This window comes from Pelodiscus sinensis, chromosome 13, assembly GCF_052426305.1.
Source record: "Pelodiscus sinensis isolate ZL-2025 chromosome 13, ASM5242630v1, whole genome shotgun sequence".
NCBI classification, from domain to species: Eukaryota; Metazoa; Chordata; order Testudines; family Trionychidae; genus Pelodiscus; species Pelodiscus sinensis.
The window spans coordinates 30,458,233-30,472,629 of record NC_143064.1 but is presented as its reverse complement, the minus strand read 5'-3'; the positions used below and the strand labels follow the sequence as shown (position 1 = coordinate 30,472,629).

The following is a 14,397-nucleotide window of genomic DNA, read 5'->3' as shown; positions in this document are numbered from 1 at the left end:
CCTATTTATAGCCACACTGAGTGGCGCGCTGGGATTTCTGGTTGTGAAGAGCCTATGAAACTCTGGTGGCATTTGTTGCTCTGCCATGCCCTATCTATTCCCATAAGCCCCTTTCCCACTCACATTCCAGGAGGACGCCAAAGTCCTTCATTCACATCTCCCCTGCTCGCTCTCAGAGGATGGGTATGGTACCCACGTAAGTGTGTGTACAGCTGATGCCCAGGAGCCAGGAGCACTGATGGTTTCTCTTCCCACATGGATGGCCTCCCTTGGCACACATCCCAAGGGCAGAGTCACAGAGACACAGAGCTGTGGGAAACTTGGCCCGCTGACCAGGCCCTGCTCCATGGGGCCCTTTGGCAGAGCCTATCTCTGCCCTCTGGTTTGTTTCTGCTGTCTGCTCCAGGCAGAGCTTGCTGGGTTCGCTGTTCCTTTCAGCGAGCTCCGTTTGCAGGAGAAGAGGCCATTCTCTATCTTCTTTATTTTCCCATCTCCTTTGAAAGTCCCATGCTGGGCAGATCCACACCTGTGGCTGGGAGGTGATCCCCTCGGGAACCCATTTTTAATCCTGCAGTGGCTGAACCAGGCTCCTCTTATGCCAGGAGCTGAGCATAGAGCAGGTTTTAACCATGGTTTTGTTCTGGTCTATATTTGCAGGTAAGCCATGCTAGCACCTATTCAGCTGAACGTTTTGCTGACACCTGGCAAGAGCAACAGGTAATTTTCCTAGTGTGAACAAGAGGGAGTGACGTGGAATGCTCCAAAATGTGTGCTTGGGAATATGTGCTTGAATTTTTCTCTGACTAAGGCTAAACTCATGCCCACAGTGTTTAATCTGTGCCAGCGCTGAGTCCCGGTACCTCTAGGCTTGGCAGTTCATAGCCCCAGCACCTTTGAGGCTATGTCTACACTATAGGGCTTTATCGGAAAAAGGTATGCAAATTGCACTCCGCAATGTGCGTACCTTTTTCCAATAGTTTTTTCAGAAGGGGCTTTTCTGAAATTTGGCCTGTCTACACTGGGTCAAATTTCAGAAAAAAACCCTCTTTTGGAAGAGCCCTTCTTCCTCGTGGGAGGAGGAATACAGGGCTTCTGAAAGAGCACATCTGCTTTTCTGCAAAAGAAAGCTGAAGAGCAGACACGTTTCCTGGATGTGACCGAGTTTTTCTGAGATACTGTGTAGTCGAGACATAGCTTCTGTTATGAATGTAAAAAAATTAATTGAACCCCAGCACCTCTTTCATTACAAATGAAGCACTGCATTGCCCAGCCCCCATCTGCTTTCTGAAAACATCTGAGCAAGTAAGTTTTACTTGCCTGGATGTTCACAGTAAGCAACTGGCCAAGTCACAGATGTGAGTATTCAGATCAGAAGTTCTCTTACTTTTATCTACTCAGGGATCTGCAATAATACCACATGAATGCTCTAGCAATCACAGTTAACCAAGACACTGGAATATCTCAATATTGCATGCTGCAGTCACTCCAAGTATTCGCCAAGTAAATGTGAATAATGAATCCATCCGAGGGAGGTGCGCCCTGCTCCCAGAGAGCCTGCTGTTCCACTAGCGGAGAAGGAGGCTCCAGTCATTGGCTCCCATAGTAGCTGAAATCAGATGCTCTCAATCTGCAAGTACATGAAGGGCACCCACACCAAGGAAGGAATTATTTTGGGTGGCACCAGGGGGTAAAACAAGGAAAAATGGGATGAAACAAAAGCCTGGCTACAACTTAAAGTGCAGGCCAACATAGCTACAGCATTCAGGGTTGTGACAAATCCATACTGGTGAGCAGGGCGGAGATGCTGGGAGCACTGTAGCTATGCTGATCTAACACGCAGCACAAACATGGCAAGACTGATGGAAAAATGCTTCTGTGGACCTAGCTACTGCTGCTCAGGGACATGGTGTCCCTATGGTGCTATAAAGCCCTCTTCTACTGCTGTAGGCTGAGTCTGTGCTATGGATTATGCTACTTAGCCACAGTGATTGCTGCTGTTGTTCCCGCAGTGTAGACATGGCCAATACAAAGAAAAGCATAGACTAGTTGTGGGGAAGCATTTCAAGCCAGCAAGCTGTGTCAGATCTCCCCAGGGCATAGGATGGATGCCTCAGTGCCTGAGACCTTTTGAACTCTACTGAAGAAAGCATTCAACACTGTCCAATAGGAGACCATCCTGTCACGGCTCCGGGGAGAGGGGCAGGCCTGGGCAATGGGCTGTTTCCACTGCTGACCCCGAGGATTCAGCGAAGCAGAGGCTCAGACACTGCCAGGACTCGGCAGCTGGCCCCACAAGGGGAGCTCTGGCTGCCTCTCCCCCCCAGGCTGAGGGTGCATTGCAAGCAGGGCAGCCTCCTGAACCGCGGGAGCTGTGAGAGGGGAGGCAGCATGTGAGCGCTGCACCCACATGACTAATATTGGCTTCCTCTCGCAGAGCGGCTGCCTGCCGCTGTGCCTGCTGCAGAGTGACTGAACCTGGGGGAGGGGGAGGGAGGAGGCTGGTCCTGACAGCCACGGAGGAAAGTGGTGAGAAGAAGGAAGAGGAGTGCGAGTGAGAGAGCCAGACTGTGCGGAGAGCAGCCTGGCCCAGCTGTAGCCAGGTGAAGGGCAGAAGAACCGTCGGGGCGGCTTCCCTTCCTCATGCCCTACCCATGCAGCCAGGCAGCGTGATGCTGCTTTTCCTGCTCCGCAAGATATTGGTAAAGAGCTGCTGAAGAAAGTTTTTCTGGGCCTGGGTGTTCCTGAGGGGAGGAGCGGGGGGCGTGGGCTTAATTGTCCAAGCTGCATCTGGGATGTGTCTGGCTTTGACGCAGCAGCTCGGAGTCTGCGGGAAGCTGCAGCAGGCTGGGGTGATTGCCTGGTGCAGTCGTAGGCAGGGGTTGTGTTAAAGAGAGATTGCTTTTATTGGACTCCTGTACAGAAAGGGTCCCTTTGTCATCCTGCCACAGGGTCACATTCAGGCTCTCACAGGCACCATCGGCTCCTAACTGCAGGCCTCTGCTTGGGGTAGAGAGTTACTGGAAGTCGTTGCAGGAGAAGTGTGGTTGCTGACTGACCTTTGTCTTTACTTTCCCCAGCTCGTCCCCTGTCCTGTCCAGCAAGCCCCTGGGAATGATCTGAGATGAAGAGAGTGCTGGTGTTCTGGAGAACCAACCTTCCTCTGCAAACTTCAGCCCCACTTAGCTCTGCTTGGACCACGTTAAATGTTTGTGGAGTTCCTGCCTGGCTCGGTTCATGTGGTCGTGCAGATCCAAGGCAGCATCCCCTAATGAGTGGAACCGATGAATCAGAGACCACGTGCAGGACAGACAGATTTGAAACTGGCACTGTTCTGATCGGCAGCCCCATATTTCTCCTAGGGCTGGGAGCCCTTCTTGTCTCAACAGCTCCCCCTGCCTCTGTATTGAACCTTGTGGCCTGGATCCCATTAATCTGGCCTGATCACTGACAGCAGCTGCTGATCCCAGAGCTTCTGGGGCAGGAGAGCCCTTAGGGTACACTTGCCTTTGGGGACAGCTTTCGCTCCATGCCTGACTGACTCAGAGAATGACAGCAGCAAGTTGGTATCACTGGGACATCAGTCGTGTTGTGGCTGAGGATTTGTTGGCCAAAGCTGGGAAGGATGGGTGCTTCCTGGTGCGAGACAGCGAGTCCGTGTCAGGAGCATATGCCCTTTGCCTGCTGTAAGTTGCCCGTCTCATGTCTCATCTTTGTCTCTCTCTGTCCCTTTTTCCTTTTCAGCTTCTCACTCTTGTCACTTACAAACCTGCTTGTTCTGCTCAAAGGCTCTGACCCTGGGGCCAAGTGCCAGCACCAGTACCCAGAGAGCCAGGGCAAGAAGCAGGCTGAAGCTGGGTGGATGGTTCCTGGAGATTTCTCCCTGCCCCTCTGGTGCTGCCAGCCTTTTTAATCCCTGCTGTCTCTGACAGAGCACTAAGACTCCTTGCTTCATTCCGGGAGCAGTCAACAGAGAATAATGACCAAGAGGTGCCCTTTTCTAACTACAGGCCACCTGATCACAGAGTTGGTCTTAGGGGCGGGCGAGCCGGGCGGTTGCCTGGGGCCGCCATTTTCAAGGGGCCACCAACAGAGACGGTCTTAGGGGTGGGCCGCGACCACATTTCGCCCCACCTCCCGAGTCCTTCCCCCAAGTTTCCCTGGTTACTTCATGTCCATCACCCCCCTTTTTTGTTTTTGCTTGACAAATTTTTGTCTGGGGCCACCAGTTGGTTAGGACTGGCCCTGACTGGTCCTATGGCATCAGCCAGGCATGCACACAAGCACACACATTGGTGTGAGAGCCTGGCTGTGTGTCTCCCGGCTACCCATCATGGGAGCGACTCATAATATTGCTGAGCACTTATCGCCTTCAAAGCCCTGCACAGACACTAACCAAGTGGGTAATTATTGTATCCTCAGATGCGGAACTGGGCACAGAGAGGTGAAGTGACTTGGTCAAGGGCACAAATTGAGACAGTGGCTGAGTTAGGTTTGAACCCCTGGAGTCCCTGATTCTTAACTCATGCTCCCATCCCTAGATCATAGTGCAGGCATATCAATGGAATGAGCAGGAGTCTTCCTAGTGGAGTAACTGCACAGCCTGACTGTAAGACAGTCCTGGCTACGCCAGGAGCTATGTGGCTGGGAATTCCCTTTTATGAGATACACCCATCACCATCAACCCTTCCGCAGGCAGAAGAAAATCCTGTTTTTAAGGGGGCCTGGAGTGCAAATAGCCGTGCCTGGCTTGTAAGCCAGCCACACTGCTCTGGGACCAGGATCTGTGAAGTTTGGCCACGGAGGCAGTGACTCTTGGTCTGATTCTCCATTCACAGCATGTTCACTGCATCAGTGTAAGGGGGAGCAGAATCAGATCCATAGACTCCAGCGAGCCTGCCCCGACTATGTCCCCATCCATCCTAGCGGTGTCCACTTCTGATGTGGGTGTCCCGTGGAATCCCTATGTGCTGTGTGAGACTGCGGGACCCTGCTAGTGCTGTGAGGGAATGAATCACCCAGGTGGGTGCAATCCACCATCTGTAAAAACAAAGTCACCCCCAAACTCAGCAGCAGGCAGGCCACAAAGCACACAGATGTGCTATGTGTCTCCAGGCTGCCCATCATGAGAGCCACTAAATATATTGCTGAGCACTTATCACCTTCAAAGCCCCACACAGACACTAATGAGGTAGATAAGGATTGTATCCTCAGATGCGGAACACATCTCTGCATACTAGTAATCCCTCTAATCATTCGCTCTGAGCTTGGTGGGCCCTGGGACCCAGACCCTACTGGTGCCCTGAAGTCTAAAGTGGCATTTTGCTCTAACAATGTCTGTATACAAATGGCAAATGTGGAGTGCTGTATTCATTGTGATCAGATCAGACTGGCTGAGTTTGGATGTGAAAAGCTTTTGGGTTTTTTCTTTCTAGCAGCCAGCACTGTAAACTCCAATGGGGTCAGAGAATGGTGCTGGGCCCTTTCTGGCTTATCAGTACTAAGGGTCTGCAACTGGCAGTTAGTTAAGAATTATGTGGGTGAGCAGGAGCTATCATTGAGCCAGCTGCATCTCATCTAGCTGCATTGGCTCCTCTAGGCTTTACAGGAGTAAAAAACTGAAAACCTATTTGTCACTGAAGTCAGCAGAGCTGGCTCTGGTGCTCATGGGGCTCAGACCTGCTGAGTAAGGAGGAGCCATTTTTGTACAGTCACATTTCGGAGTGTAACCGCAATTTAAAAATTTGCATTAGCAGGGAGAGCAAGCTGTGCATGGGTGCACGGATGGCCTGGCAGAGACTTTGTAACTCAGGGCTGAGTGCATGGGCAGAGTTGTGCCAAGGGTGGGTGCTCAGGGCTGGACTAGTCACGAGTGCAGCAGCTCTGGATTGGGATGTAGCAGCCTCACTGCATTTGGCTAAAATTAGTGCTATCCAATTGCTCGTGGTCATGAGGACTAGACTGTATCAGATTTACTTAGCTTGACTTCTGAGTGTGATCTGAGTGAGAGGTGTCCCTTTGTACTGCCAGCGATGGAGCGACTCCCAGCCCAGTGACACATCTGCATAACTCCCTGAAAGCTCAGCGAGTAAGAAGTCAGGGTACTGTGGGAAGAAGATGCTGTTCCTTTAAGAATCTTGGATGGATGCCGTCCCATTTCCGATGATTTTCCTGGCCTAGAGCATGGTACAAATTACAAACACATGGTCCCGAGGAGTGTAGGAGGCACAGTGCATGCTGGGGATTTAACCAATGAGGTGCCCAGATCCCTGGAACTTGCAGGGGCTTAGCTTTTGCTAAGCACTTTTTCTCTCCAAAACTCTTGCCCTGGCTCTGAGTAGCTGTGGGGTGGGTGGGCTCCCAGAGATGGATGCCCTCTAGCTAGCCCAGGTCTAGGCTGTGCTTTTGTGGGCAGTTTAATTCACATTTGAGCAGGGATGGCCACATGGGCTAGCTCTGCCCTGGCTGTCATAGGGTGCTTAGCCTTGCCCCCAACATGTCCAGAGCCACATTTTCAACAACAGCTAATTTTAGTTGGCTCAGATTTTGGATACACAAATTGAGACCTTGGGCATGAGCATTTACAGTCCAGCTTCTACCAATGCCAAATGGAGCTGCAGGGACTCAGCACCTCTGAAAAAGCAGGCCCACCGTACTTCTGCTGAGACCCACAATTGGAAGCATCCATAATCAATAGCCTTTCCTGAAAACATATACTTGGCCTGTCACTTGAGACGGAAGGAGGGAAATGTGCCACTCACGCTTTCCCCCACCCCTCAGTCTCCCTGCCAGGAATGCAGGGCTCCATGCAGAGCCAGTATCCAGCTGCAGTGGCCTTGTGTGGGGTTCTTTGGCCAAACAAGGATGAGTAGCCATGTGACGAGCCAGTTAGAGTCAGGGTTCAATGGGGGCAGGATGTATGTCCATCAGCAAGGCTCCTTGATGTGTGGCCTGGGTTGGGGAGCAGCTACTACATCTTAGAGCACACATTGATCATTTGTGTCTCCAGGGTTAGAGAAGCTTCATTTCTCTGCCTCCTTTGCCTCAGCTACTACTTATGGGTAATGCGCAGAGAGCCAACTGGCTTTTATCACCGTAATGGGGATCATTGGCTGCTGTTTCCAAAAGGGACATGTTGTATTGGTGTAGTGGCAACACCAAGAAGACCTATTGGGGCAGGAGCTGCACATACACTTAGGGTATGTCTACACTACATGGCTCCGTTGACGGAGCCATGTAGATGAGCTTTGTAGACATAGGAAAATGAAGTGACGATTTAAATAATTGCCGCTTCATTTACATCAAAATGGCTGCCGCTCTGTGCCGATCAACTGTTTGTCGGCACAGCACAGTAGTCTGGACGCTCCGCGGTCGACATCAAAAGCCTTTGTTGACTGCCCTGTTATGCCTCGTGAGATGAGGTTTACCAGGGCAGTCAACAAAGGCTTTTGATGTCGACTGCAGAGCGTCCGGACTACCGCACTGTGCCAACAAACAGTTGATCGGCACAGCACGGCAGCCATTTTGATGTAAATGAAGCGGCGATTATTTAAATCGCTGCTTCATTTTCCTATGTCTACAAAGCTCATCTACATGGCTTCGTCAACGGAGCCATGTAATGTAGACATACCCATGGTGAGAGATAGTCCCTGTCTCACAGGGATCACAAGCTGACCAGAGAAGACAGAAGATGGGAAGACAGGAGTATGATTGTCCCTCGTTTTTTCCTTGAGAACAACTGGTTTCCAGATTAATCCAGATATAGCAGAACTCCTGGGTGCAGCCACGGTCCCTCCCTGCCTTCCTAATTGGCTAACGTCTCTTCCCACCAGCACTGGCCCCACCTGATTGTGAGACTTCCAGTGGTGGAACTGTGATGTTGATACCTTGTTTGGTTTCGTCCTAGGTTCCAGAGACACGTGCACACCTATAGGATCCTGCCCGATGAAGAGGGGCTGCTATCTGTGCAGGTGGGTGGAGTGGGAACCACTGGTTGCAAGTGGGAAGGAGGCAGCCATAGCAGAGATGCCCCAATCACTAGCATTCCTGTCCCTTGACTCTCTCCCCTCCAGGTGTGTCTAAGGCACCTTTCTTCAGGACCTCTCAGTGTGGAGATCCCCGGATTGTTCATTCTCTTGGCTGTGTGATTTGGGGTTTTCACAGGAAGCAGCTGTGGAAGGGTCTTGCCTCCACCCTTTGTGCTGCAGGTGCAAATGGAAGGGACATAGCACCAGCAGCATCTAGAAATGGGGTTAGGTGGCGTCTGTTCCTCCCTCACTGCCGGGAGCCGCAACCTAGCACTGTGGTTTCCTTTCTGCATAAGGCACCTGCGATGTTCAGAGCCCACAGGATGTGTTTCCTTTGCACAGAGGCAATGCTTCACAGCCTCAGAGTGATCTCTGGTACTGTCCTGCACTCAGCAACAGCCTGGGAACACAGCTTAGGGGCTGCTCCATGCAGATATTGCATAACTGGGGTGGCTCTAGAGAAACCTCGACTCCTCCCCTTTTCCTTTGTGAACCACCTGCAGTTTCAGCTGGATTCAGGATTCTTCACTTCCTGTCTGAAACTGCTGTGTGCGATTGCGTAACAGCTCTCAAAAGAGTGTCCACATTCTGTCCCAGAGATGATTCCTTTTACAGCCCTGTGCGGCCCTAGCCTCACCCTAGGTCAGACCTTGGTCAGCCAGTGGTAACCAGCCTCCGTACCCTTTGGGTCTTTCTCCATTTCCACTTTTCCGGTGGCTGCCAGGTTACTCCCTTGTGCATGGAACAACATCCTTATCCCAGGATCCCTGTTCATAGAATCATAGAACCATAGAGCTGGAAGAGACCTCAGAAGGTCATCAAGTCCAGCCCCCTGCCCTAGACAGGACCAATCCCAACTAAATCAACACAGCCAGGGCTTTGTCAAGCTGAGACTTAAAAATCTCTAGGGATGGAGACTCTACCACCTCCCTAGGTAACCCATTCCAGTGCTTCACCACCCTCCTAGTGAAATGGCTTTTCCTAATATCCAACCTGGACCTCTCCCACCGCAACTTGAGACCATTGCTCCTTGTTCTGCCATCCATCACTGCTGTGAACAGCCTTTCTCCATCCTCTATGGAACCTCCCTTCAGGAAGTTGAAAGCTGCTATCAAATTCCTCCTCACTCTTCGCTTCTGCAGACTTCACAGACCCAACTCCCTCAGTCTCTCCTTGTAGGTCATATGCTCCAGCCCCCTGATAATTTGATTGCCCTCCGCTGGACACTTTCCAGTGTGTCCATATCCTTTTTGTAGTGGGGGGCCCAGAACTGGACACAATACTCCAGATGTGGCCTCAAAAGAGCAGAATAAAGGGGAATTATCACATTTCTGGATCTGCTGGCAATGCTCCTCTTAATGCACCCTAATATGCCATTAGCCTTCTTGGCTAAAAGGGCACACTGTTGACTCATATCCAGCTTCTCATCCACTGTAATCCCCAGGTCCTTTTCTGCAGAACTACTACTTAGCTGGTTGGTCCCCAGCCTGTAACAGTGCTTGGGATTCTTCCGTCCCAAGTAGAGGACTCTGCTCTTGTCCTTGTTGAACCTCATCAGATTTCTTGTGGCCCAATCCTCCAATTTGTCTAAGTCACTCTGGACCCTATCCCTGCCCTTGAATGTATCTACCTCTCCCCTAGCTTAGTGTCATCTGCAAACTTGCTGAGGGTGCAATCCATCCCCTCATCCAGCTCATTAATAAAGATATTGAACAAAACCGGCCCTAGAACCGAACCTTGGGGCACTCCGCTAGAAACCGACCGCCATCCTGACATTGAGCCATTGATCACTACCTGCTGGGCCTGGCCTTCTAGCCAGCTTTCTATCCATCTTACCATCCATTTATCCAATCCACAGTCCCTTAACTTACTGGCAAGAATACTGTGGGAGACAGACTGTTCTCCTTACTCAAATCTTGCTCAAAGATAGATGCCCATGAACAGTGACCCACATTAGGCAAACTCTCTTCCTCCCTAGCACAATGTCAGGGCAGAGGAGAGAACTCTTAGGCTGTTTAATGCTTAGGTGAGCACCTTCCCTGGCTCCCTGGGTCTTGCAAAGCATAAGCTTCTTGGGATGGGAACCGTCTTCGATTGCACCCTGAGCAGAGTCAGGCTCATCATTAGAACCTCACAGACATAGTGAACATTCCTAATCCTTCCTGGGCTGGGTGCATGGCCATGGCTATCCAGAGTCTGGGTGGGATGTACGAGAGCAACAGGCATTCTTCTTCTCCCCTTAGACCATCCAGGGCCTCCAGGCTAAATGTTTCCGCACCCTGACTGATTTAATAGGGGCCTACCAACAGCCTAACAATGGCCTGGTGATCCCACTGCTCTACCCCGTGAACAGAGCAAGAGAGCCCGTAGATGAGGACTCTGGTGAGTAGGGAAGGGTTGTGGGGGGTGATGGTGGGGGGAGGCTTGGGGGGCTGGATGAAGCCACAGGGGATGAAATGGGGGGATGTGGAGGGTGCAGATCAGCCATTCAGCTCCCCAAGAGAGTGAATTTTTGTTTCACCCAGCACCTAATTATGCCTGGGGGGACATCATGGCTTAAATGGGCTATAGCATTGCACTCACCCCAGCAAAGATGCTGGACACAATGGGGAGATCGGGATGTGCTTGAAGTTTGGGGGAGCAGAAACTATTTCCATGCCTCTCTAAAATGCTGTGCCCTTTGTGTCTGCAGATGGTGAGGACAGCAGAGCGAGCCACACTCCAAGCCTGGTGCCTCACAGCGGGATCAGTGTGGGCAGTGCCAGTGGGTGGGTTACCACTCAGTCAGACAAGGCGCAGATATCTCAGCAGTTGCAGCTGAAGCTGCAGGAACAAGTTGACAGCAGGTATGACCTGGCACTGCCACACCAAGCACAGAGCAAGCAGCAAGCATTGTATCTTCGGATGGTCCAGAGGCTGCTGGAGCAAGTTGAGCATGTGTGAGGAGAGCGAGGGTGTCCCTTCCCTTCCTGCTGTGGAGAGTAGAAACTGCAGCGGTGGGGTGGGGTGGGGTCGGGTGGGGTGGGGGGAATTGGACATCTTGATTAACAGGCACAGTGGCAGCTATACCTCTAGCACCTGCCTTTGCACACCTATGGCACTAGACCATGCCTTCTTGCCAAACCTATATGGTGAGAATGAAGGTGCAAAGCTCAGGGTGGCTGGCAACCAGACCTACCTTTTCCTTGAGGTCTCTGCACTATTGCCATGCCAGGCGCAATACCCGCAGCAGCACAGTGAGGGAGCTGGCAGCCAGGGCTGTCAATCAGAAACGCACTCGCATGCTCACACAGCCCCACCTCTTGCAGCCCGGACAGCGAATTCAAGAGATCGATGGCCGAGTACCTCAGCCACCACTTACATCTTGACCTAGAGGCCCTGAGGAATGGGAACCTGCACCTGCGATACCTGAGCACAGCCCTAGTGACTGCCTGCCGTGGGCTGCACAGGTGAGCAATGGAGGGAAAGGGAAAGGAAAAGGGACTGGGACTGGAGACAGACTGATCTTAGTCAGAGGCAGAAAAACCTATGGGACTCTAGGACTGCATTGTTCTTTCCTGTCTGCTCTCGAGGGACAGGGGATCTAGTTTAAATATCCTTGACCTGGCCCTCCATGTGCTTTCTCTGGGCATCTCATCTGTGCTTGGTGCTGACACTATCTGCTATTCTAACACTGTCCCTGGGAGGCTGGCCTCTGCTGGGGCCTTCTCCTGGGGGTCTTGTGTGTGCGGGGTACAGACAAGCACCCGCTAGCCAACAAAGCAGAAGAAAGTCCCACTGTGAGGAGGGAGCTTGTATAACCACGACCAGGCGGATTTGAACCTGGGACCACTGGAGCTTAGTATAAGAGCCTCTATCCTTTGATTTAAAAGCCAGCTGGCTTTCAGCCTCTGCTCTGGAGGGCTCGTGGTCTTACTGTTGCTGTGGTCTAGGTGCCACTGCATGGGACAGTGAACCACAGTACGTGTGTGGGTTATACTTGCACAAGGCCTTTACTAGGAAGCCAGTCCAATTCCTGCCTCCAGAGCATCTGAAAGCTAGTGGCCTCCACAAAACTCCTATGTGATTTTTTTTCCTCTCGTGTGGATGCTGGAGGTGTGGGGTTCCTAAAGCTCATCCACAGATGGAAAAGCTCATGCTGTTTCCTTTGCTTGGCCTCAGCCCTAATGACATCCCTTTCTCCCCCTTCCTTGCCAATTATCCTTCTCCCGTGGTGGCTGTATCCAGATTCAAGTGCCTAAGCAGCTAATCACCGCGAATCCCAGCCACATCACAGTGTAGGATCCTCCTGCAATGAAAGCCTTTAAATCCAGAGGCCCTGGAGAGATGCTGCAGGCAGACTTTGTCCATCTCTGGAGATTGGAGACTTGGGGCAGCTGAGCCCCAAGATTGGAGACTTGGTATCAGCCTGAACTAGCCTCCCATGCTGCTTCCCAGAGTCCTGCAAACCAGGAAAGGGGCAAGGGCATGTTTGATCCAGCCCTCCGCAGCCGCTCATTTTGAGTGCAGTTGCAGTGCATGGTGATGAGGCCTCTTGAGCAGTTATTGTACCTGCCTGATGCTAACCCCCTGAGCTTTGTGAAGTCCCAGGCCCCATCCTGCTTAGGCTCCACTGGCATTGAAAGTGTTTCTGGTTTGCTGCACTCGCTGATGGGAAGGTCCTATTCTGAGCACTGTGGCAGTCCCCAGGGCTAAGACAGAGGGGTCTAGTATGGGATTGCTGCTCCCCAACCCAGCTTCTCTGAACAGGTGCACCCAGTGGCTTGTCAGGAACTGGCATGGGGCCAGCAGATGTGTCCTAGCAACTGGTTCCTTGGACCACACATCTTCCCTACTCGGTACTCTTCTCTCTGCAGTGAGATTGACTTCACGCTGGCTGGTTTGGAGACTCTGGCCAAAGTGTTTGACCCTCCGGCTTCCCCTCAGAGCCCCGTAAGAGAGCAGGTGAGTCCTCCATTCCCAAGTGTTGGCCTAGGGAAGGAAGCCTCATGGTAGGTGTCAACACGTCTCTGTCTCCCAGGCTGGAGGGGGGAGTTGATCCGGGGGAGATTTCATTGTCCGGGCTTGATTTTCATGCATATCAGCACCCAAAAGGGCATGAGGCTCCCTTCTTCAAGTGAGGCTCAGACAGCTGCCTATATTCATTAAAAGGGTTGCCAGTTTTGCTTGGACATATTCTGGGAGGTTTCATGACGGGACATAATATTTAATTAAAGATTATTCTTTCATTCCTGGAGACTCCATGCCAATCCTGGAGGGCTGACAACCCTATTCATGAACCTAGTGCTAGAGCTCCAACCCAGGGGGAGTTCAGATGCAGCAGGCTAGCTGCTACAGTGAAGGCTGAAAATTGCAATGTGGAGACCTGAGGGAGGAAAAATACTTTGGTGGTGGGGTAGGTTAGGGATCTGATCTGGAACATCTCAGATGGACTGACCTGAAGCATCTGCATGGCAGCAGGGACCTGTGTCCTGAGCCAAAAACCTCCATGAAGTTTCAGCCCAGACCTGCTCTGCTTGTGCCCCTCAGTCCTACACAGAGGTACTAATTGTGCTAAACTCTCTTCTGGTATGTCTACACTAGCTCCCTAGATCGATGTGGGGAGGCTTATGAGGGCGACCGAAATTGCAAATGAAGCATGTTCCCGGCCGTTTGCCATTTTAGAAATTGACTAGCCTGAAGTAACTGCCCACGTCTACATGCGGCAGTGAAACGGGATTCCGAAATAAAGCCCTAACTCAAATTAGCTGGTAAACCTCATTGCAGGGGGCTAGTGTAGACATACCCTCTGTGTGTCTGTCTCTAAATTTTGGTTCTGTAGAGAAGTATCTCTAGGCCTTCCCAATTGTTTGCTCATGACCCTAAACATAGGTATAAAAGGTGCTGCAAAACTTTTTTTTTTAAGTTTTTTTCATAAGTATAATCACTGAGAGCCTTTTTTGGGGGGTTGGTAACTTTTCTGAAAAATGCTTCTGTGGAGCACCAGAACTAATCAGAAATTCAGGTTCAATTCAGCAAATAGTTTAGGCTGAGAAAACCTAAAATCAAAAGTTTCAGAAATGTTACAATGGTTCAATAAATCTCAATTCACATCAACATCCAAAAATGCTTCATTTCACAAACCAAATGAAGTTTTTGTGTTTTGTTAAGAAAAAAAAATGAGTTTAGATTCAAAATGAATTTTTCCAGTTTTTTGAATTTGGCTATCAAACCTATGGGGGAGAAAAATCCCATTATTCATCTGTTCTGATCTCCCTAGGTACTAGATTGACCCTGGGTACTAGACTGATTGGAAACTGGCCAACGTTTGTGGACATGTCCACTACAATTCGATCTGTCATTGCTGCTTTAAAATAACCAGATATTAGAATTT

General features: G+C 51.0%; 1 protein-coding gene across 1 annotated transcript in view; it reads left to right on the top strand.

Moving 5' to 3' along the window:
• Positions 1-2,251: 2,251 nt before the first annotated feature.
• LOC102448772 (phosphatidylinositol 3,4,5-trisphosphate 5-phosphatase 2) overlaps positions 2,252-14,397 on the top strand; it is a 29,904-nt gene continuing 17,758 nt past the window's right edge. The window contains 7 exon segments of the mRNA XM_089781633.1: positions 2,252-2,699; positions 3,078-3,683; positions 7,904-7,967; positions 10,268-10,406; positions 10,717-10,870; positions 11,333-11,473; positions 12,881-12,968. Of these exon segments, the coding sequence (XP_089637759.1) occupies positions 3,547-3,683; positions 7,904-7,967; positions 10,268-10,406; positions 10,717-10,870; positions 11,333-11,473; positions 12,881-12,968 (723 nt within the window). The 5' untranslated portion in view covers positions 2,252-2,699; positions 3,078-3,546.